Here is a 24769-nt window from a genome sequence, read left to right on the forward strand (position 1 = left end):
AGGACATAGGTTTAGGGTGAGAGGGGAAAGATATAAAAGAGACCTATGGGGCAACTTTTTCACACATTGGGTGGTATGTGTATGGAATGAGCTGCCAGAGGAAGTAGTGGAGGCTGGTACAATTGCAACATTTAAGAGGCTTTTGGATGGATATATGAATAGGAAGGGTTTGGAGGGATATGGGCTGGGTGCTGGCAGGTGGGACTAGATTGGGTTGGGATATCTGATCGGCATGGACGGGTTGGACCGAAGAATCTGTTTCCATGCTGTATATCTCTATGACTCTATTTACACAACACACTACATCTGAAAGGCGAAAAGCATTGTGGAAGACCCCACACATCTCTCACTGGCAGAAGATACCGGAGCATACAGTCTCTCACGGCCTGACTGTGCAACAGTTTCTTCCCCCAAGCCATCAGGCTCTTTAACACAGTATAATCGGACTCTTTCCCATATGAAATTCTTTCTATTATTCATCATTCTTCTGTTACATGTAACTAGTGTGTTTTGCACTGCTTATTCACTTTATGCCGAATATGATTGTGTAGTTTGTGCTGTCAATGTAGCACTGAACTACCGGAGGAATGCTATCTCATTTTTACGGTATCTGTTGTGTATGGTAGAAATGCCAAATAAAAGCTACTCTCTCTCTCTCTCTCTCCCTAATAAAAAAAGGAAGGTTTGATGACTTGACCATGATAACCACCATAAACAGTGGATGTGAAGTGAAGTTGTTTTGATTTAGCTATTTGAAATGTATCTTATCTTTTTCGTTTTTCCAAGTTAATCCCCAGTAAAGGTAAACAGCTCATAAAGTACATCACTTTGGAATCAGGATGCATACATTTGATTCACCCTCCAATATTTTCTAATGGCAAAACATAGCTGCCAGCTCCATGTTAGAAATTTGACAATTTTGGGAGTAATGAGGTTGGAGGTGTATGCAGATTCCTTTTGAGAATCACTGCTCCACTGGTTGTAACAGATTTCAAATTTAATCAGTGTCAATGTGGTCAAGTATATAGGTTTTACATTGTAACTGGTTTAGTATTAGAAATGATTCAGCCAAGTATCTCTTGTCAGCAAAGAATAACTTCTTTGTTACAAATAAAACAGGACAGGACATTGTTGTCGATATGAATACTGAGGCACGAATAAGTAGAATGGATGGCTTTGAGATATGTAGAGAAGAGGTGTTGGAAATTCTGGCAAGGGTGAAAATAGATAAGTCCCCTGGGCCTGATGGCATTTATCCTAGGATTCTCTGGGAAGCAAGGGAGGAGATTGCAGAGCCATTGGCCTTGATTTTTGTGTCCTCTTTGTCTACAGGAGTAGTGCCAGAGGATTGGAGGCTAGCAAACGTGGTTCCCTTGTTCAAGAAGGGGAGTAGGGATAATCCTAGTAACTATAGGCCAGTGAGTCTCACTTCTGTTGTGGGCAAAGTCTTAGAGAGAATTGTAAGGGATAGGATTTATGCACATCTGGATAAGAATGTGATCAAGGATAGTCAGCATGGTTTTGTGAAGGGCAGGGCGTGCCTCACAAACCTTATTGAATTCTTTGAGAAGGTGACTAAGGAGGTAGATGAGGGGAAAGCGGTAGATGTGGTATATATGGATTTTAGTAAGGCATTTGATAAGGTCCCCCATGGTAGGCTACTGCAGAAAATACAGAGATATGGCATTGACGGTGAGTTGGAGGTTTGGATTAGGAATTGGCTGGCTGGAAGAAGACAGAGGGTAGTAGTTGATGGCAAAGGTTCATCAACCGTCACTAGTGGAGTGCCGTCACTAGCGGTGTTCCGCAAGGATCTGTTTTGGGACCATTGCTGTTTGTCATTTTTATAAATGACCTGGAGGAAGGGTTAGAAGGTTGGGTGAGCAAGTTTGCGGATGATACGAAAGTCGGAGGAGTTGTAGACAGTGAGGAAGGATGTGGCAGGTTACAGCGGGATATAGATAAGCTGCAGAGCTGGGCAGAAAGGTGGCAAATGGAGTTCAATGTAGCTAAGTGTGAGGTGATTCACTTTGGTAAGAGTAACAAAAAGATGGGGTACTGGGCTAATGGTCGGATACTTGGTAGTGTGGAAGAGCAGAGGGATCTTGGTGTCCATGTACACAGATCTCTGAAAGTTGCCACCCAGGTAAATAGTGCAGTGAAGAAGGCATATGGCGTACTGGCTTTTATTGGTAGAGGAATTGAGTTCCGGAGTCCTGAGGTCATGCTGCAGTTGTATAAGACTCTGGGGCGGCCGCATCTGGAATATTGTGTGCAGTTTTGGTCGCCATACTATAGGAAGGATGTGGAGGCACTGGAACGGGTGCAGAGGAAGTTTACCAGGATGTTGCCTGGTATGGTAGGAAGATCCTATGAGGAAAGGCTGAGGCACTTGGGGTTGTTTTCATTGGAGAAAAGAAGGTTTAGGGGTGACTTGATAGAGGTGTACAAGATGATTAGGGGGTTAGATAGGGTTGACAGTGAGAACCTTTTTCCACGTATGGAGTCAGCTATTACAAGGGGGCATAGCTTTAAATTAAGGGGGGGTAGATATAAGAGTGATGTTAGGGGTTGGTTCTTCACTCAGCGAGTCGTAAGTTCATGGAATGCCCTGCCAGTAGCAGTGGTGGACTCTCCCTCTTTATGGGTATTTAAGCGGGCATTGGATAGGTATATGGAGGATAGTGGGTTAGTGTAGGTTAGGTGGGCTTTGATCGGCGCAACATCGAGGGCCGAAGGGCCTGTACTGCGCTGTATTCTTCTATGTTCTATGTTCTATAAAAGTTAAATACACAATAGTTAGAGACAAAAAAAGCTTCAAACTGTGACGAAGTCTTATAACATTACAAACTTAAAACATGAAGCAAATATGGGTAATTGACAAATGATGGTTGAACACCCCACAGAATGCATCAAATTGCAAATACAATGAAACAGGTCCCATGGATTTCTCTGTCTCCTCTGCTCTTGTTAGTGATATTGTGGGTCACCAAATCTGATTCTGACTTCACAATTAAGAGATTATGATTCTTCATTTTTGATGACCTTGCCCTGAAACTCCCTCAAAATCTACTCCACATGGACAACATTAAATATTTGCTGATGTTCAGGTGGCCTGTCTTCCTTTCTTGGGACTATGTTCTTTTGAATTCTTGGAAACTGCAATCCATTATTTGTGGCATACCCTTGAAATTTTTTGTCTTCATTTTAGTTCTCTTCAAAAGTTACTGGGTTGGTGGGCAGACATATTTCATAAGGAATGTTATCATTGTTACAGAATGCTTATGGCATAAATTGCATAAAACAAAAGGAGAATTCATCACAATTTGCAGACTGAGACTTTATGAATATCAACCAGCATCCCAGCTAATAGGGCAAAATTCTTAAGAATTAATGGGAATTGACATTTTAAATGTAATGAGGCATCAGAATTATCGTAAAGGTTATTTTTTGTTAAACAGCATAGTAACAGTGAGATAAACTTGACAATATACATCAAAGTAAGTAAATTAAATAAAACAAAATGAGGCAAAAAAAACAGAGATGGGATATGGCAACAAAAAGGTCACATAACACATGATGAACATGACAAAATAAAAATGAAAAGATAAATACATGATATACAGCAGAATTTTGCATTTTGGGTCAGGACTCAGGATAGGCATATGGGCCGGGTGCTGGCAGGTGGGACTAGATTGGGTTGGGATATTTGGTCGGCATGGACGGGTTGGACCGAAGGGTCTGTTTCCATGCTGTACATCTCTATGACTCTAAAACCATGACTCCTGACATTGGGATCAAATGCAGATCCTGACCCTGCATGATGTCAGGAAGTCACCCAACAGTAATATTGCCTTTCTGGTCAAATTAGTAGCCAAAGGGCTAGCTCGCAGAGTAACTAAGGAAGGTAGTTTGGCTCTTGCAGCTAGAAGACCAATAGGAGGCCACGCAGCATGGAAGGAACTGATTATAGTTGTAGATAGGGGAGAAAGAAACACCTTTCTCTTGAAATACTGCCCACCAACCCAGTAACTTTTAAGAGAACTGAAATGAAAAATGGCCATGGCTATTGGACCAAGGTTGTGGAAGGGGGAGCCTTCCTCTTTATGTTCTGTGGCTCAGTTCTAGCAAGAAGGTCAGGGAGTGTCAGCAGACATTTGTTCTATTGCCAGAACCTTTGAAAATTCCAGTCAGCCTCTGGTCCATGATCTTATTGGCCCTTTCACAGTCTTAATTAGTTACCCCATTAGTTTGTGGATGGAAAAGCTCTGCCACTGACCCTACCTTTTCCAGAATGGCCCTGAATGGGTTGGCAATGTGAAGCCCATAGGACTGCATTGCTACAACAAATCAAAGTGAAATTCTTTCCATAAAGAAAGAGAAATAGTAAATCAAAATGATGACTGAGAAATATTCATTTTTGTATACTTTCTTACACAACTACCCATATCCCATGACAACATATGTTTCAGAAGTCACAGTCAGAATCATGAAGTATTATCCTTAAAAATGCACATCTTATGGTTAACACTGCCCAATGAGATGCTTCACACTCTTCATTCTTTTAAGACAGATTGTATGTTTATTAAGAAGCAGTGCTGGTAAAATAATTTTGGAACATTTTAAACAGTTCTTTGACATTTCATCCAGAATAAGTAAAAAGTACCACAGCTTTAAGTCATTCAGGTTATTTTAAGCATGTGCATTCAACAAATGTGCATATTAGTGATACAACAGCAAATGGCCCCACAAATAGGTCTGTGTTGACAACATTAAATTGTATAAAATAATATTCCACCTTTGATGTGGTCATTACAAATCGATTTTGTATTGTAAACTAGAATTTGCAGAATTTTCTTAAAACTTTCAGAAATGTTTCAAAATCATTCTGCATTACACCAAGGATGCTTTTTCTGCATTTTTTCTTACTTTATATCTATTTTGAATCTCTGCAAAATCCCAACAGTGGACAACAGGGTGGAGCAGTGTGTACAGTCACTTAAGCCCAAACTACTATGAATTAAAAACTAATACAAAATCAAAATACTGGAGAGGATGGAAATCTGATAGAGAAACAGAAAATGTTAGAAATAATTCTTGTGTCAAGCAGGATCTGTGGAAAGAAATTGGTTTCATATTTCAGATCTTTGACAGAATTGTTTTGATGATAGGTTACCATGTCTTAAAGAATAAGTCTGTTTCTCACTGCAAGGGATGACTGCCTCACCTGCTAGGTATTTCCAATATTTTCTATTTTTATTATTAAATTCATGGGAACATACTCAAATTTAAATCTGGGAATGGAAAGAGAAACTTTCTATCTTTATTTGGGAGGGGCTGCTCTTAAGCCCCATGGGAGGGAAGAGCTAGAAGTTATTTCTGCTACAATGGTACAATGCTTAGTTGATTTTGTTAATGCTGATCTTGCCTCATGCACCTCCTGTGCAGTGTAACCTGTATGCCTCAATTGTCCAAACACCTATAATCTGTATGTCCTTGCTTGCTATGATCTGCTTGCACTGTTCACAAACAAAGCTTTTCACTATATCTAAGTACACTTGACAATAAATCAAATCTGAACTTCTGAATTGACTCATCATACATTTTTCTGAATACTTCGAGAAAACAGTTTCCTTTTTTTTGCACTAAATCAATTGGAAAAGTTACAGTATGGTTACTAGACAAGAGGGCATTCAGTCCATTAAATCTGTGCCAGCTCTGCAAGAACAATTGAATGAGTCCCACTCCACAGTCCTCTCTTTGTGGCCCTGCAATAATGTTTTATATTGGGCGCCTATCCAGTTTCCTTTGCAAAACTGAGATTCAATCAGTGTCCACATCTTTCTTGGAAGTTCTTATCGGATCCTAATCACCTGCTGAACACATGTTATTTTTAAATGCCAGCACACCAACCCCCCCCATCTCCCAACTCTAACTGTGTGATAACATTGAACTTACTAAATTACTCAGGTTCATTGTTCACATTATTTTATAGAATTTTATTCTCATCTTCACTTTCCATTCTACTTAACAATTCTATGTTTTTATTTTTCTCTTTTCTGAGTTCAGCTGTAGACAATTCCAATTTTGGTTCAAAAGAAAAAAGGAAAGTCTCCATATTAGAGAGGAAGAAGTGCTGGATGTCTTGAAAGGCATAAAAGTGAATAAGTCCCCAGGACCTCATCAGGTGTACGGTAGAACTCTGTGAAAAGCTAGGGAAGTGATTGCTGGGCCTCTTGCTGAGATATTTGTATCATTGATAGTCACAGGTGAGGTGCCAAATGACTGGAGGTTGGCTAACGTGGTGCTACTATTTAAGAAAGCCAGGGAACTATAGACCTGTGAGCCTGACATCTGTGGTAGGCAAGTTGTTGGAGGGAATCCTCTGGGACAGGATCTATGTATTTAGAAAGGCAAGGACTGGTTAGGGATAGTCAGCATGGTTTTATGTGTAAGGAATCATGTCTCACAAACTTGATTGAGTTTTTTTGAAGAAATAACAAAAAGGATTGATGAGAGCAGAGCGGTAGACATGATCTATATGGACTTCAGTAAGGCGTTCGACAAGGTTCCTCGTGGGAAACTGATTAGCAAGGTTAGGTCTCATGGAATACAGGGAGAATTAGCCATTTGGATACAGAACTGGCTCAAAGGTAGAAGACAGAGGATTGTGCTGAATGGTTGCTTTCAGACTGGAGGCCTGTGACCAGTGGTGTCCCACAAGGATCGGTGCTGGACCCACTGGGCTTTTTGTCATTTATATAAATGATTTGGATGTGAACATAGCAGATATAGTTAGTGAGTTTGCAGATGACACCAAAATTGGAGGTGTAGTGGACAGCAACGAAGGTTACCTCAGAGTACAACGGGATTTTGATCAGATGGGCCAATGGGTTGAGGATTGGCAGATTGAGTTTAATTTAGATAGATGTGAAGTGCTGCATTTTGGAAAATCAAATCAGAGCAAGACTTATACACTTAATGGGAAGGTTGTGGGAGTGTTGCTGAACAAAGACACCTTGGAGTGCAGGTTCATAGTTCCTTGAAAGTAGAGTTGCATGTAGAAAGGATAGTGAAGAAGGCAATTGGTATACTTTCCTTTAATGGTCAGACCATTGAGTATAGAAGCTGAGAGGTCATGTTGTGGCTGTACAGGACATTGGTTAGGCCACTTTTGGAATATGGTGTGCAATTCTGTTCTCCTTCCTTTCGGAAAGATGTTGTGAAACTTGAATGGTTTCAGAAAACATTTACAAGGATGTTGCCAGGGTTGGAGGATTTGAACTATAAAGAGAGGTTGAACAGGCTAGGGCTGTTTTCCCTGGAGCTTCAGAGGCTGTGGGGTGACCTTATAGATTTATAAAATCATGAGGGGCTCAGATAGAATAAATAGATATGGTCTTTTCCCTGGGGTGGGGGCATCTAGAACTAGAGGGCATAGGTTTAGAACGAGATGAGAAAATTTTAAAAGGGACCTAAAGGGCATATTTTTCACACAGAGGATGATGCATATATGGAATGAACTACCAGAGGAAGTGGTGGAGGCTAGTACAATTGCAGCATTTAAAAGCCACCTGGATGGGTATATGAATAGGATGGGTTTAGAGGGATATGGGCCTAGTGCTGGTAAATGGGACTATTTTAGGTTAGGATATCTGGTCGGCATGGACAAGTTGGACCAAAGGGTCTGTTTCAGTGCTGTACATCTCTCTGTCTCTATGACTGATAAGCAATGTAATCCCCAGTGTCACTGTAGGTCTATAACAAGCTTCAACGAGTGGAACACAAGAATTGACATGTAGTTGAGCTGTTGTTGCCTCATTGATAAAGTGAGGGACCTGGTTGAGTGGAACCTGAAACAGGCAACAGTCTTTTTGTCCCTGTGTTGCTGACCTGCTTTCCTGAACTTGATGGAACCACATCAAGTTTATGTCTGATTAGGAGTTCAAGTTCAATAAAAATATGTGCCATTTGATGTAAGGGAGCAGGGACTGGTTACATTGCGTCTCCCAGGCTGGCAAATGAAATATATCCACTCCTATAACTTGTCGAAGGAGTCATCTGGCATTTCCCTTTTGTTTTCACACAGGAATGTCCTACTGGAGAGTTTAGAATCCCAAATTGCCTTCAAGATCAGGAAAAGTGGGAGATTCCTGGTGTGATGTTAACAGCATGTCTACGACCCAGATGAATTACTTTCAGTTGAAAACAACAGTGTTAACTTTTTTAAGGCACATCAAACAAGGTTTGTGCTTCAAATTAAGTTCCAAGTGTGTAATTATAAACGTCATGGAGTCTGTCCTGTCGTGCGGTGGTAGTGTCCCTACCTCTGGACCGGAATCACATCTCTGAACAGGTTGATGAGAAAATTCAATGAAGTGAATCTCAGTAGTGTCCTGTAGGCGGCAGTGTGTCCAGTTCAATGTGGAAGCCTTGACTCTTGCTTGATGACAGAGGCATCAGACTTTGCAAAATAAAAAGCCAGTCCACTATCTGAGTAGACGCTATTATTCCAGGAGGTGACTGAACACTGGATTCTCACGCCCCACTCAGCTCCGGTCTGTTTTAATCGGTAGGTATCAGATTAGTCCATCTGACCAAGCTGCTCCCACTGACCGGCGTCACCTCGGAGCTGAAGTCAAACTCATTGTGTCCCAGCCAGAGTTCCGGCAGCTCGTCCACTCGGTCCAAGCCCAGCTCCAGCACCAGGCTCATGAGTGAGTCCTCATCGATGAGGTCTGTGTCAATGATGCCCGGTGTGGCGGGGCTGGCCTGCCCTGGGCTTGGAGCAGCAGTTGGAGCCTGGCTGTCCCCGGGAGCTGCAGCAGGAGCCGCCGCCGCTGCAGCCGGGCTCTCGTACTGGCTGGTGAGTTTCTGTAGCTGCAGGCTGGCCAGCAGTTGTGGGCCGTGCAGTACCAGCTGCTGCTGCTGCTGTTGCTGCTGGGCCCCGCACCAAGGGGTGAGCCGTCCCTGTCCACTGCTGCTCCGAGCTACCGAGCCTCCATAGTGCCGCATAGTGACCGCTTCAGCTTCCTTCAGTCCGGGGTCCACCCGAGAACGCAGCCGGGGACCTGAGGGCAAAACAACCTGACATTAGCAACGCCCCAAGGACAGACTCTCAAACACAAACTTACGCACCAACATCTCTGGAACCCTCAATACAGACATTTTTCAATTGACCTGTTCAGAGGGGTTAATATACTTGTTTGTAGTAGGTGGTGTGCGGATCTGGGCTTCCTGGCTCAGAGGTAGGGACATTACCACTGTGCCACAGAACTTTTTCTCTCAATGTATACCTGTTACGTGGTCACTATTCGATTGGCTAAGTGGCAACATTAAAGTACAGTAGTCGGAATTGGCATCAGAGTGATTCACATTCCTTCCCCCAGTTTATGATGTGGAGGAGCAGGACAAATATTACACACCAGGTTACCGTCCAACGGGTTTATTTGGAAGCACCATTTGGAATGCCTGTAAACCTGTTGGACTACAACCTGGTGTTGTGTGATTTTCAACCTTCCCAGTTAACATACTGGATGTCAGTTCCAGTTGATTCAGTTATAATCAGGGAAAAAGCTGACAGTCCATGATGGAACAAAAACAGAAATCGCTGGAAAAGCCCAGGTCTAGCAGCATCTGTGGAGAGAAATCAGAGTTAACGTTTTGGATGGAGTGACCCTTAGAACGCCTCAGTCCGTGCTGATCCGTTTATAAACAATGAAGCAACTGGGACCAGAGGATTGCTTTGTGATCACGTAACATTTCATAAAATCACGCAGTACAGAAGAGGTCCTTTGGCCCATTGAGTCTGCACTGACAAAAAAACTATTTTAAATGTACACGAGCCCCACTTTCCAGCACTTCTCCCATCGCCTTGAATGTTGTGATATTTCAAGTGCTCATCCAATCATCCAAGTACTTTTTAAAGGTTGTGAGGTTTTCTGCCTCAACCACACTTCCAAGCAGTGTACCCTCTGGGTGAAAACATTTTCCTCAAATCATTCCTGAACCTCCTGCCTTTCACTGTAAAATGGTGTCCCTGCTTCTTATCCACCCTGTCCATGCCCCTCATAATTTTATACACCTCACTCAGGTCACCTTTCAGCATTCCCGGCGCCAAAGCAAACCCAAGCTTGTCCAGCCTTTGTTCATTGCTACACTGCTCCATCCCAGGCAAAATCTTAGTAAATCTCTGTACTTCCCCAGTGTAATGTCATCCTTCCCATAGGGCGGTGAACAGAACTGCACACAGTACGTTAGCTGTGGCTGAACCAAAGTTCTGGAGAGCTCCAACATAATCCCGCTTCTGTTGTTATTATCTATGCCACAACTGATAAAATATCCCATATGCCTTCTTAAAGTAAAACTCGATTAATCTACCACCTTCAGGGATCTGTGTTACTGCTTCAAGAATGCATCACCTTGCACTTATCAGGGTTAAATTCCAATCTTATCAATGGGTTTATATCGTCCTGTAATTTAACGCCTTCCTCCTCATTGTCAACCACCCGGCCAATCTTTGCGTCATCCACAAACTTACTTATCAACTGTCCCCCACCCTTTCAATCCCCCAAACACACAGACACTCTCACCTCCATCGTTTATACACATAAATGTAGGAAACATTTTAAAAGATATTGTTCAGGATGTCCGCAGTCTCCCCAGGCTAGTTCAGAACCCCCCTGTCAACTAAAATCAAATTTAAATAGAATTCCTAAAGACAACCGCGCCTAATCCAACTAAAGAAACATTGAAGACCGTTCTCATTGAGACAAACTTTGACTGCTTTATTCACAACAGAAGCGTGGGGTCAGAAAAGGTCGCTGACGCTCGGTAGTTTTCCCAAAGACATTCTGATCGGTTTCCTCCTCCCGCTGCTGTTCCGAACATCCGTCATTTTCAAAGAACGTTCTCCCTCTTATTTAACTCGGTGGCCCCTTTGATCGCTGGCTGGATTTAAACAGATACTTGTTTTTGCAGCATCGATAGCATTTATAAACCCCATGTGACTACCTACATCTCAGAGACTACCCGGCCACTGCCTCTATCCAGACTGTACAGGCGGAGATTCCCTCTCTACCGAGAACACTGCTATACCCTCCAACACAAAACCTCTCAAATCCCTGAAATTCCTCTGTGATCAAAATGTACTGGGTCGCTGTAAACCAAAGTCCAGTGGACCGGTCATTAATTACTCAGAGTTCTAACCCTCGCCCTCTTGGGTTTTACAAATATTTAGCTCAGCAGAATCTAGGGGTAATCTGGATATCAGTTGGGGGCAGGGGTTTTTCATCCCTTTAACCCCTCAGAGGGACCATATCGACTTTCGATTTGTAAATGGGATGTGCAATACAACGGTGGAAAACAAATTACTGTTTACAGGATCAATAGACAAAGTCTTTTCCCTGGGATGAGGGTGTCCAGAACTAGAGGGCATAGGTTTAGGGTGACAGGGGAAAGGTATAAAAGAGACCTAAGGGACAATTTTTTCATGCAGAGGGTGGTACGTGTATGGAATGAGCTGCCAGAGGATGTGGTGGAGGCTGGTACAATTGCAACATTTAAGAGGCATTTGGATGGGTATATGAATAGGAAGGGTTTGGAGGGATATGGGCCGGGTGCTGGCAGGTGGGACTAGATTGGGTTGGGATATCTGGTCGGCATGGACAGGTTGGACTGAAGGGTTTCCATACTGTACATCTCTATGACTCTGTGGTGGACCTTTGAAAATATGTTTATTCCTGCGGCAACACTTGCATTCTCATTTTTGTTTCACGCCTTCCAGAATTCAAATATCTGGCATTCACACCTTATGGTTGCTGTGATACCGGAAACTTGACTCATTTTGTAATGATGCTTGTGTTTCTCCTCCCGCTTTGAGAACTCATTCCCGCGGTGCACTACACTCCAAGCACAGCATGTTGCAAATGGCCTGCCACTTCTTAAAGCGTAAAACGCACGCGTCAAAGGAACATTTCAATTTTTGGAACAAGCCTCCAATATATTTCTCGATATTAACGGCTCATGTCTGCCATTATGTGTTTGTACAAATATTGGGCATGGACGCCACAGGAGTTAAGGATAACGATATGTTGTTGTGTATTTCATGCGTAGATTTGAACTGCCCCTGTATGTTCTGCTTTAACGAAGGAAACACCTGTGGTGTCGAACGGAATGCCCTTTAAACATCAGATGTGGGCCATCTTCACCCGCAGTTGGGAAATCTCACAAGAATGCCACGTGGGTATACTTGAACCGACCACTGTCCCAGGAGACTGTTGGGTTTTGGGGTTTGGTATGAACGCGGAGCCCTGTTTTCCTAAAGACGGTTTCTGTAAATGTGCAATTGGATCGAGAGCTCCGGGAGGGGAGGGGTCGCCGGTGAGATGGGATTAGACCGTCCTCTCCGGAGAACATGAACTTCCAAAGCACCGTGTACAAAGCGGCTCCTACAGAAGACCGCTGAACGGTCAAGCTCCTTAAAAGTGGGAGAGTGGCTTTCCCACGCTTTCTAACCGTCTCTAGATTGCATTTAGTTCTAATTGATGCCCGATATTGGGGGGGGGGGGGATTCTCACCCATAGTCTTACCTTCTCCAAGGTTGGTTCCCCGAGCCAGTGTCTCCGATTGCTTCAGTAAAGGTCAATCTGTCGATCTAAACTAGGGTGTGCAGGACCACATCAGCCCCGTGCCCAACCGGAGGCTCCGAAACTTGTGGGGGTCGCCTCACTGTTGTTAAAGCGGGGTATTCCGGATCCAAGACGGTGACTTCTAGCAGTAGGATTCCCCTGGAGATGGAGTTGTCAGGATTTGGGGACTGTTCCCAATGTGAACGATGCACGCCTGACCGTACTGAGCCCAATGTGTACAGCGTTCTCCCTGTAAATTCCCACTTGAAATGAAAGGTTTTTTTTGTGTGCTGTCCGGCCGTCACTGAGACCCACCAGCACTCAGAGCCACACAACGTGCGGCTGCAAAAACCTGGACTGGATCGCCCCCTGTCCTTGGAGGGGGCTTTTCCTCCAATGAAATCAAACTCACGTATTATTAGCTAGAGCGATCGCCTGTCCTCGAGGGGAAGTCTCGAGGAGAACATCCCAAATCCCTAAGGTGCATATTCAGCAACTCCGCTTGCCAGCGGCTGAACAAGAACATACCCGGATTTCCCAGTGTTCAGACACTCCTTAGAGCAGCCTAGATTGGAGATACCATGTGGTACCCACATTGTACCACATTTGGCAGGAATTGCACGAGAAACTGATTTCTGTTTTCCCCGAAGAATTCTTCCAAAAAATTTTTTATTCACTTTTGGGAATGTGGTCAACACTGGCTGTCCATCGTTTGCTTGCCCCTGAGAAGGTGACAGTGAGCTGACTCCTTGAATCGCTCCCGTCCACTTACCATAGTCTGCAATGCCCTGAGGGAGAGAAATCCAGGATTTTGAAACAGTGACAGTGAAGGAACTGCAATATACTTTCAAGTCAGGATGGTGAGTAACTTGGAGGGGAATGAGGTGGTGGTGAGCCCATGTATCTGTTGCACCTATCCTTCTAGGTGGAAGTGGTTGTAGGTTTGGAAAGTGCTATCTAAGGATCTTTGGTGAATTTTTGCAGTGCAACTTGCAGATAGCACAGACTGCAGCTACTGAGTGTTGGTGGTGGAGGGAGTGGATGCCCATGGATGCGGGCTGCTTTGTCCTGGATGGTGCCAAGCTTCTATAATGTTGTTAGAGCTGCACCCATCCAGTCAAGTGGGGAGTATTCCATCACACACCTGACTTGTATCTTGTAGATGGTGGACAGGCTTTAGGGAGTCAGGCAGTGCTTTATTGGCTGCAGTATTCCTAACCTCTGATCTGCTCTCGTAGCCACTGTGCTTATGTAGATAAGCAGGGGTGCTTGTCTACCATGGATTCCAGCATCAGCATATTTTTTGCCTCTAATTGTGCTTACGTGCCAAGTCCAGTTAAGTTTCTGGTCAATGGTAACCCCCAGATTGATAATAGTGGGGGACTCAGTGATGGTAACACCATTGAATGTTAGATGGTTAGATTGTCTCTTATTGGTAATGGTCATTGCCTGGCATTTGTGTGGCATGTATATGATTTGTCACTTGTCAGCCCAAGCCTGGATATTGTCCAGATCTTGTTGCATTTGAACAAAGACTGCTTTGTTCTGGGGAATTGCAAATGGTGTTAAATATTGTGCAGACATTGGTGAGCATCCCCACTTCTGACCTTATGATGGAGGGAAGTCTCCATTTAAAACAGATAATTCAGTTATCTGCTGAAATTGACCAAAATAGGGCCAGAATTGACAGGGAGTGGCAATATCCTGCAAATTGCCCATCTGGCCCTGTATTACAAAATAAGGAGCTCTATTTCTGAGAGGAGGTTCTGCTCATGGTGCCCTCAGAAATGCAGTACCATACTTCCATTCTGACAAAGTTAAAGATCACACACACCAGGTTATAGTCCAACAGGTTTAATTGGAAGCACACTCGCTTTCGGAGCGACGCTCCTTCATCAGGTGATAGTGAAGGAGCGTCGCTCCGAAAGCTAGTGTGCTTCCAATTAAACCTGTTGGAATATAACCTGGTCTTGTGTGATCTTTAACTTTGTACACCCCAGTCCAACACCGGCATCTCCAATCCATTCTGACAGTTCTTTCAATGTGTAGAGGGAGAATAGAATGAAGTCCTTGCAGGAAACGGGGTGTGAGAACATATAGTCCAATTAACTGTAGAAATCAGTTGGTTTTTAATAGATATAGGTGGGCAATGCAGTCCTCGAAATGGAAACAAATGAGTAAAGGAAGGGTAGAGTTAAAGAGTTGGAGATGGACCAGACAGTATGGTCCATTCTTCTGTCACTCCTAACACTTCCTCACACTCCCATAGCAGCTTCTCCTGCAATTGCAGAAGATGTAACACTAAGTGTTTTACTCTTTCCTCACTGTCCAAACACACAGCATGTGTACTTGCGCTACTTTCAATCTAGTTGACATGTTTGCTGTCACAATACAGTCTCCTCAACATTGGTGAGACCAAAAGCAATTCGGACAACCACTTTGGGAATGTCTCCAATCTATCCAGAAGAATGACATAAACCTTCCAGTTGCTTGCCATTGAAACACACCATCGTACTGTCATACTAACATTTCCATTCTATGCCTGCTGCAGTGTTCCAATGAAGCCCAATGCAACCTGGAAGAACAAGCCTTAGGCATTTTGTAGCTTTTGGGATGCAACATTGAGTCCAACAGCTTCAGAGCATGAACACCATCATCCACTTTGAGTAACCTCCCGTCCAACAGATTCCTGATGGCATAGGTTTGCTCTCAGCAAAGCTGACCTATTTTCTATTTCACACTTGTCATTAATACCTATTTTATTGCTAGAATGCTCCTTTACCTTTGTCTTTTGTTCTCAGGACCACTACTATCTGTTCCACCTGCCCCCTCTCTCCCATTGTCAACAGCTTTGTTAAACAAAAAATCATATTTCAATCCCCTTCAGTTCTGAAGAAGAGTCATTGGATCTGAAATGCTAACTTTGTTTTCCGCTCTGCAAAGATGTTGCCTAATGGGTGTTTTTCAGCCATTTCTGCTCTTATTTCACATATCTAATATTTTCCTTTAGTTTCTGAGATGCTTCATTTGAATTACTACATGAATCAGTGTAAAACAAATCACCAATCAAGTAATATTCTGAAATAATCTAAGACAGTGATTAGTCCATGTTGAATGTCCCAGTAATTTCTCCATGTTTTGTAACAATCCATCTCCATTCATCTAAAGGGCAGATGTTCAGGCTTTTTGCACAAAAGTAGCTGCTTATAACACTCTATCTCAGTGCTCAGGACAATTTGAAGACCACCTATTAAACACTTTTCAATGCCACTCTATCCAGTGCTTTGCATTCCAAATCACTTCTCCTGCCAGAGGGGATGTTCCTGGCAGCTCCACTATTTCACAATTTGTCAAGCCCTATCAGAAGGAAAGTAAAATAGTAGTATAGTTGTGAAAAAAAAGTACAAAAAACTGGAAGTCGATAAATGACATTCACACCAAGGGTTTGGTATGAGTAAAGCAGTATTCCTATACCATGTTCCTATCCAGTGAACCAAGCTGAAAACTGCAAATGTAAAGATGGGTGTAAGATAAGAACAGGATTTACCTGTCATGCTTTCTCTGTTACATAAGTTGCCAACCCATGAGCAGCATGGATTAGCATCCAAAGGTGTGCAGGTTCGGTGAATTGGCCATGCTAAATTGCTCATAGTGTTCAAGAATGTGTAGGTTAGGTGCATCAGTCAGGGGTACATATAGGAAAATAGGGTAGGGGAATGGGTCTGGGTGGGTTACTGTTCGGAGGGTCAGTGTGGAGTTGTTGGGCTGAAGAGCCTCTTTCCACACTGTAGGGATTCTATGATTAGTCTCTTTGCTTCTGTGTCTTATGCTATTTTTAAGTGTAATTACAGGTTTACTTGCTGTAATCTCTCAATTTTCATCTAACAAGTTCACATCTGTCCAGCTATCACTCACTTAATCTGCTAATCAATATTCAAGCACGTATGTGTCACAGGGTGAGCAAAATATATTTCTACAGGCAGCGGTGATAAAGTGAGCTCACAAAATAATCGATTTCTCTTGTTTTGAAGTATTTATCAATATTGCTTATTTGGAATACCTATTCTTTGAAAAGTTCATTTACACATAATAAATAAAAATAAAAATTGACACTAGCACATGAAAGAACTCCCATCTAGCTCCTTTCCTGTCGGTGGCAGGATGATGTGTCCTCAGACTTAAACTTCTCCAGAATCTTCCAGTTTAAGAGTGCTCAATCTGTTGATGTTTGAGTGCTCAAATGAACTCCTGCAATTCGTCTGGATTCTTCCAGAGTTATCCCATCTCATCTCTCGGAATGCCCTTTCTGAGACAAATAGTTCCATCAGTTGCTGTTGCAGATCGGGATCATACATTCGGCTGCTCAGATTATTTGTGGTGCAATCAATGCTGAATTTTATACAAATCTGGAACATTGCCGGTGAGATGGAGGATAGCTAAATTACAAAGGCAGAACAGCCAGGAAAGTCCATTTGGATGGGATACCTCTAATTCTAATGATCTAATGTAAATTTTTCTCAACCACTTTTATTGTTCGCCATGTGGAGAGTGATAATGGGAACCTCTGAAAACACTGATACTTACATCAAGTATTGTCTTTTGCTTTGGTTCAGCCATGGTCAGTCAATGGAGTTACCAGGTAACATAGCCATCATATATCAAGAAAATGATGTTGATTCCACAATCTACTGTAGCCAGGCAAAAGTGAGGACTGCAGATGCTGGAAACCAGAGTCTAGATTAGAGTGATGCTGGAAAAGCACAGCAGGTCAGGCAGCATCTGAGGAGCAGGAAAATCGACGTTTCGGGCAAAAGCCCTTCATCAGGAATGGAGATCAAAAAGGAATCTTGGTGCAACAAGCTCAAGATTGACTATTTTTTTGTTTCCCCACTTTTAAAAGTAGCTACTTCTAAAATGGAAACTGTCAACTGCCTGACAACAATCCATGATAACTCTTAAAATGGAGACTGATAGATGGTTCTTACAAAATTGCAAATGTGTTCAGATCCAGAGACTTTAGTGCATGGTATATTGTAGGCTTTCAAGCTGTCAAAATCTCTGCTGAAGTGTAAAGACTGTTAACATATCTCCTTGCAGTTTATTCAAAATAATTTACATGAAAGAATCCCATACTATATGATTGCTGAGAAATGACACATTTTATCAAAGCTTTCATATTACACTCATCAGGACAATTTAGAAGGATACCAATTCAAAGGAAAATCAATATTTATACTGTCTGAGAGGACAGTGCTCACTGGTTGGCAAGTGAATTCTGATAATCAGTAAGAGATAAGCATGCAGATTTGACCCAGAGGATTAGCTGTATATCAGACATTGTGAAAAGGATGAAATGACACCTGTGTATTTACTTTAATTTATAGAATCCCTACCGTGTGGAAACAGGCTCTTCAACCCAACAAGTCCACACCGCCCCTCTGAAGACTAACCCACCCTGACCCATTCCCTACACCTTAACTGTACTGGTTTCATATATTGCGGTGTTTCTTGCCTCTATATATTCTTTTATCTGTACATAAATTTGAGCAATTAGTTTAAGCTTGTACAGATTGGTCAGAACTATTTTCTAATTTTGAAGTGAAGGGTGCTACATATATTAAAATAGTTATCATATTTAGGAGTCAGTTGTGAATTAAAGCTGACAAATACCCATTGGAGAATAAAGGCAGGCTTCATTAAAAAAAACTAAAGATATTCATGGCTGCTGCCATTTAACCACCAACACACGTGCAAGTTTTGGGGAGAACTTTCAAGCTGTATTGCAGTTCCTTGACTGACATCATGGGTTTGAAGTTCAAGAGAAGTGCTTTGGTTTTTGAACCAGTGCTCAACAGCTTAGTTCCAGCAGTACTGGACACCAGGTTTGTGAGAAATCGTTTTATTTCATTAATTCCTGAATTTAATAGCTAGCAAGACCAACATTTGTCGCCAGTCTCTAAGTATGCTTGAGAAGGTGGTGATGAGCAGGCTTCCTGAAACACTGTAGTCTATTTGGTGTAGGGTACATCCACTGGAAGGGCTTACTGTTAGAAAAGAATTAAAAGATTTTGATCCATTGACAGTGTTGGAATGGTGATATAGATCCAAGTCAGGGTGGTGCATAGCTTAGAGGAAAATTTGCGTTTCGGAGGTAGAGGTCCTCATGGTGTTGTGTAAGGAATCTCAGTGAATTGGAGAAAGTGAGGATTGCAGGTGCTGGAGATCAGAGCTGAAAATGTGTTGCTGGAAAAGCGCAGCAGGTCAGGCAGCAAAAGCCTTGGATGCTGCCTGACCTGCTGTGCTTTTCCAGCAACACATTTTCAGATCTCAGTGAATTGCGCTATAGTTCAGTTGTAAACTGTACATGCTGCTACAACTGGAAGCCAGTGCAGAGGGAGTGAACATTAAAGGTGGTGGATGAGGTGCCAGTTTAGAGGGCTGTTTTGTTCAGGGTGCTTTAAAGCTTGTTGCATGTCGTTAGAGTTAAACTCATTCAGGTAACTGGGGAGTATTCCGGCATTTTTCTGGCTTATGCCTTAGAACCATAGAAATGAAGTAGCACAGAAGTGGCCATTTGGCCCAGCTGGTCCATGGCTGACCCAAAGACGCCCAAATGCCCTTTCTAATGCCATCTTTCTACAGGTTGTAAGTTTGCTCACTGAGCTGTAAGGTTTTTTTCTTGGACGTTTCATCACCATGCTAGGTGTCATCATCGATGAGCCTCTGTTGAAGTGATGGTGTACTGTCCCGCTTGCTTTTAGTGTGTCTTGGTCTGTTGTGATGGGTGATATCATTTCTGGTTCTTTTTCTGAGAGGTTGATAAATGGGGACCAGATTGATATGTTTATTGATGGAGTTTCAGTTTGAATGCCAGGCCTCTAAGAATTCCCATGTGTATCTTTATTTCACCTGTCCCAGCATGGATGTATTGTCCCAGTCGAATTGATGTCCCTCGTTGTCTGTGTGTAAGAATACTAGTGATAGTCGGTCGTGTCTTTTGGTGCTCATGTATCCTGGTGGCTAGTTTCCTGCCTGTCTGTCCAATGTAATGTTTGTTGCAGTCCTTACAGGGCATTTTGCATATGATGTTTGTTCTTGGTGATTATTTTCCAGAGTTCGATAGATTCAGGATCAGTTCCTGCGGATTGGAGGGTGGCTAATGTTGTACCACTTTTTAAGAAAGGTGGGAGAGAGAAAACAGAAATTATAGACCAGTAAGTCTGACCTCAGTGGTGGGAAAGATGCTGGAGTCTATTATAAAGGATAAAGTTACGACACATCTGGATAGTAGTAACAGGATAGGTCAGAGTCAGCATGGATTTATGAAGGGGAAATCATGCTTGACTAATCTTCTGGAATTTTTTGAGGATGTAACTCTGAAGACAGATGAGGGAGATCCAGTAGATGTAGTGTACCTGGACTTTCAGAAAGCTTTTTATAAAGTCCCACATAGGAGGTTAATGAACAATATTAGGGCGCATGGCATTGGGGGCAAAGTACTGACTCGGATTGAAAGTTGGTTCGCTGATAGGAAACAAAGAGTAGTGATAAACGGCTCCATTTCGGAATGGCAGGCAGTGACCAGTGGGGTACCGCAGGGATCAGTACTGGGACCGCAGCTTTTTACAATATATGTTAATGATATAGAGGATGGTATCAGTAATAACATTAGCAAATTTGCTGATGATACTAAGCTGGGTGGCAAGGTGAAATGTGATGAGGATTTTAGGAGATTACAGGGTGACCTGGACAATTTAGGTGAGTGATCAGATGCATGGCAGATACAGTTTAATGTGGATAAATGTATGGTTATCCACTTTGGTGGCAAGAACTGGAAGGCAGATTACTACCTAAATGGAATCAATTTAGGTAAAGGGGCAGTACAGAGAGATCTGGGTGTTCTTGTACACCAGTCAATGAAGGTAAGCATGCAGGTTCAGCAGGTAGTGAAGAAGGCTAATAGCATGCTGGCCTTCATAAAAAGAGGGATTGAGTATAGAAGCAAAGAGGTTTTTCTGCAGCTGTACAGAGCCCTGGTGAGACCATACCTGGAGTACTGTGTGCAGTTCTGGTCTCCAAATTTGAGGAAAGACATTCTGGCTATTGAGGGAGTGCAGCGTAGGTTCATGAGGTCAATTCCTGGAATGGCGGGATTACCTTATACTGAAAGACTGGAGCAACTGGGCTTGTATACCCTTGAGTTTAGAAGACTGAGAGGGGATCCGATTGAGACATATAAGATTATTAAAGGATTGGACACTCTGGAGACAGGAAACATGTTTCCGCTGATGGATGAGTGCTGAACCAGAGGACACAGCTTAAAAATAAGGGAAAGACCATTTAGGACAGAGATGAGGAGAAACTTCTTCACCCAGAGAGTGGTGGCTGTGTGGAATGCTCTGCCCCAGAGGGCAGTGGAGGTCCAGTCTCTGGATTCATTTAAGAAAGAGTTGGATATACCTCTCAAGGATTGTGGAATCAAGGGTTATGGAGATAAGGCAGGAACAGGATACTGATTAAGGATGATCAGTCATGATCATATTGAATGGTGGTGCAGGCTCGAAGGGCAGAATGGCCTACTCCTGCATCTGTTGTCTATTGTCTATTGCTGGTTGTTGGTACAGGGTCATTTAGATTCATCAAGAGTTGTTTTAGTCTGTTGGTAGGTTTGTAGGCTACCATGATACCTCGGGGCTGGAGTAGTCTGGTAGTCATCTCTGAGGTGTCTTTAATGTATAGTAGTGTGGCTAGAGTCTCTGGGCATGTTGTGTCTTCTTGTTTAGGTTAGTTGTCTTTGACAACCAAATGACCCACTATCACTAGTATTCCTACACGCAGACAATGAGGGACACCAGTTCGACTGGGACAATACATCCATCCTGGGACAGGTTAAAGGGAGACATGCACAGGAATTCCTAGAGGCCTGACGTTAAAAGCTGAACTCCATCAACAAACACAACCTCTCAGAAAAAGAACCAGAAGTGATATCACCCCCCAAAACAGACCAAGACACATAAATAGAAAATGCGACAGAACACCAGCACTTCACCAAACGCTCACTGATAATGTTACCTAGCATGGTGACAAAATGTCTGAGAACAAACCTTTCAGCTCAGCAAGCAAACTTACAACCCGAACCACAACCTTCATAAAAGTTGTCACCATCTTCTTGCATATGGCCTATAGCTCTGCTGCTTACAGCACTTAAGGTGCAGATCCAGAATTGAATAAAGATTCGTGCACTTTGTGTCTTTCACTGTGTCTCACACCTGCACACACACACCATGGGCGCTGGGGAAAAAATAAGCACTACCGCAGTTAGGCGGTAGTGTGGGAAAAAAAAAGGAAAAAAAAATAAACAGGGAGTTGTCTCACACAAAAAAAAAGTGCAGATCCAGGTACTTTAAAAAAATACTTTCACGGTCTCTGACTCCACCACGAACTCAGGCAGTGAACTCCAGACACCCACCGCCTTCTGCATTAAAAAAAAACTTCCATCCCTCTAATCTTTCTGCCACGTAGCTTGAATCTATGAGCATGGGCTTTTAAACACTCTGCCAAGTTAAACAGGTTCCCTTTATCTACTTTATTTATACCCCTCACAATTTTGTATACCTCAATCAAGACATCCCCTCAGCCTTCTCTGTTCCAAGGAAAACAACCCCAGTCTCTCCAATCTCTCCTCGTACCTGCAATTCTCCAGCCCTGGCAACATTCTAGCAAATCTTCTCTGCACTCTGTCCAGAGCAATTAGGTCCTGTAGTGTGGTGACCAGAACTGCACACAATACTCTAGTTGAGGCTTCATCAGTATCTTATACAGTTTCATTATTACATCCCTACCTTTGTATTCTATACCTCTGCCTATGAAGGAGAGCATTCCGTATGTCTTCATTACATTATCTATGTGTACAGCTACCTTTAGGGACCTGTGCACTTGCATGCCAAGATCTTTTGCTTCGTCTCCACATCTCAGTTTATTTTCATTTACTGTATGATCACTTTTACTGTTTGGCCTCCCTAAATGCATTACCTCACAATGGTCAGAATTGTACTCCATTTGCCACTTTTCTGCTCATTTCACCTACCTATCGAGTTCATTTGGAACTTAAAGCTATCCTCGACACTATCCACTACACCCCCAATGTTTGTGTCAGAGGGACAGGGTTTGGGGAGTCAGGAATAATTACTTGCTGCATGTGACTAGCCTCTGACCTGATCTCGTAACCATGGTATTTACATGACTAATCCATTTAAATTTCTGACGAATGGTAATAATGTGGGGGAATTCATGTTCGTAATGCCAATGTAGTTCAAGGTGGGATGATTAGCTTCTGTCTGGTTAGAAGCAGCTATTGTTTGGCATTTATTACTTGCATTTTATCAGCTCAACCTAGAATATTGTTCAGGTCTTGCTGCACATGGACTTAAACTGTTTCAGTATGAGAGGAGGCACAAGATGTTCTGATAGTTGTGCTATTTTTAGCAGTATCCCCACTTTTTGAATGTCACAATAGAATGTCAGCCATTGATGAAGCATCTGAAGCTGTTTGGGCCTGAGAAACTCCTCAGTAATGACACGGGGCAAAATTGTTCAACAAGAGTGTCCCATCTGACAAGATCTGACTTGATTTGAATAGTTAAATAGTCTCATAAAAACCACTAGTTTAAACTTCCATATGCAGGATGGGGATTTTGGTGATCTGCTGGAGAAATATTACCGAAACTTTCTAATGAAAAGGTCAAGAGTAACAATTCAATTTGCCTGATAAAGGTTTGTCAAAAAAAAAACTGATTGACAGGGAGAACTAGCCATTTGGATACAGAACTGGATCAAAGATAGAAGACAGAGGGTGATGCTGGAGGGTTGTTTTTCAGACTGGAGACCTGTGACCAGTGGAGTGCTACAAGAATCCACTACTTTTCATCATTTATATAAATGAATTGGATGTGAGCATAAAAGGTATAGTTACTAAGTTTGCAGATGACACCAAAATTAGAGGTGTAGTGGACAGTGAAGAAGGTTACCTCAGATTACAACGGGATCTTGATCAGATGGGCCAAGGGGCTGAGGAGTGGCAGATGGAGTTTAATTTAGATAAATGTGAGGTATTGCATTTTGGGAAAGCAAATCTTAGCAGGACTGATACAATTAATGGTAAGGTCCTAGAGAGTGTTGCTGAACAAAGAGACCTTGGAGTGCAGGTTCATAGCTCTTTGAAAGTGGAGTTGCAGGTAGATAGGATAGTGAAGAAGGCATTTGGTATGCTTTCCTTTATTGGTCAGAGTATTGAGTAGAGGAGTTGGGAGGTCAGGTTGCAGCTGCACAGGACATTGGTTAGGCCACTGTTGGAATATTGTGTGCAAATCTGGTCTCCTTCTTATTGGAAAGATGTTGTAAAACTTGAAAGGGTTCAGAAAATATTTACAAGGATGTTGCCAGGGTTGGAGGATTTGTGCTACCAGGAGAGGTTGAACAGGCTGGGGCTGTATTCCCTGGAGTGTGTCAGAGGCTGAGAGGTGACCTTATAGAGGTTTACAAAATCATGAGAGGCATGGATAGGGGAAATAGTCAAAGTCTTTTCCCTGGGGTGGGGGATTCCAGAATTAGAGGACATAGGTTTAGGGTGAGAGGGGAAAGACATAAAAGAGACCTCAGGGGCAACTTTTTCCACACAGAGGGTGGTGTGTGTATGGAATGTGCTGCCAGAGGGAGTGGTGGAGGCTGGTACAATTGCAATATTTAAAAGGCATCTGGATGGGTATATGAATAGGAAGGGTTTGGAGGGATATGGGCCAGGTGCTGGCAGGTGGCACTGGGTTGGGATATCTGGTCAGCATGGGTGAGTTGAACTGAAGGGTCTGTTTCCATGCTGTACATCTCTATGACTCTATGGCCTTCCCTTAACTTACCCTATCTTTAACAAGTCAACAAATAATTGTCTACATAATAGTAAAATAGAATTAGATACATATCGTTATTAGATCAATATAAATTAAATGTTAATACATTACTCATACACATAGCAGAATTTGCTGGGGACAGAATCAAACAATGAAGCAGGAGATAATTGAGGTGACAGCCGTTGACAGAGATGGTCTCATCCTAATACTCAGCAGTGGACATAATTATTCTCACCA

At 42.8% G+C, this 24769-nt stretch overlaps 1 protein-coding gene and 1 long non-coding RNA gene across 3 annotated transcripts in view; one reads left to right on the forward strand and one right to left on the reverse strand.

Annotated features, from left to right (window-relative positions):
* LOC140495806 (uncharacterized) overlaps positions 1-24769 on the forward strand; it is a 109915-nt gene that overhangs the window by 7498 nt on the left and 77648 nt on the right. Inside the window, exons 2-3 of one of the 2 annotated variants that reach the window (XR_011964105.1) lie at positions 8090-8245; positions 12115-12240. This is a non-coding gene — a long non-coding RNA (uncharacterized lncRNA). Of the gene's footprint in view, positions 1-8089; positions 8493-12114; positions 12241-24769 lie in introns of those variants that run through there. The other variant, XR_011964104.1, reaches the window with a different exon arrangement.
* On the reverse strand, positions 8239-12920 carry cited1 (Cbp/p300-interacting transactivator, with Glu/Asp-rich carboxy-terminal domain, 1). Its single transcript, XM_072594939.1, has 2 exons — positions 12591-12920; positions 8239-9071 (listed from the first exon to the last, which is right to left on the reverse strand). The coding sequence occupies exon 2, from the start codon at positions 9013-9015 to the stop codon at positions 8566-8568; it is 450 nt and encodes a 149-aa protein (XP_072451040.1). The 5' UTR covers positions 9016-9071; positions 12591-12920; the 3' UTR covers positions 8239-8565.

Source organism: Chiloscyllium punctatum, chromosome 25, assembly GCF_047496795.1.
Source record: "Chiloscyllium punctatum isolate Juve2018m chromosome 25, sChiPun1.3, whole genome shotgun sequence".
In the NCBI taxonomy this organism is placed as follows: Eukaryota; Metazoa; Chordata; class Chondrichthyes; order Orectolobiformes; family Hemiscylliidae; genus Chiloscyllium; species Chiloscyllium punctatum.

What these genes read in the sequence shown, in the direction of transcription:
- cited1 (XM_072594939.1), bottom strand. Translation starts at nt 9,015, where the DNA reads ATGCGGCACTATGGAGGCTCGGTAGCTCGGAGCAGCAGTGGACAGGGA.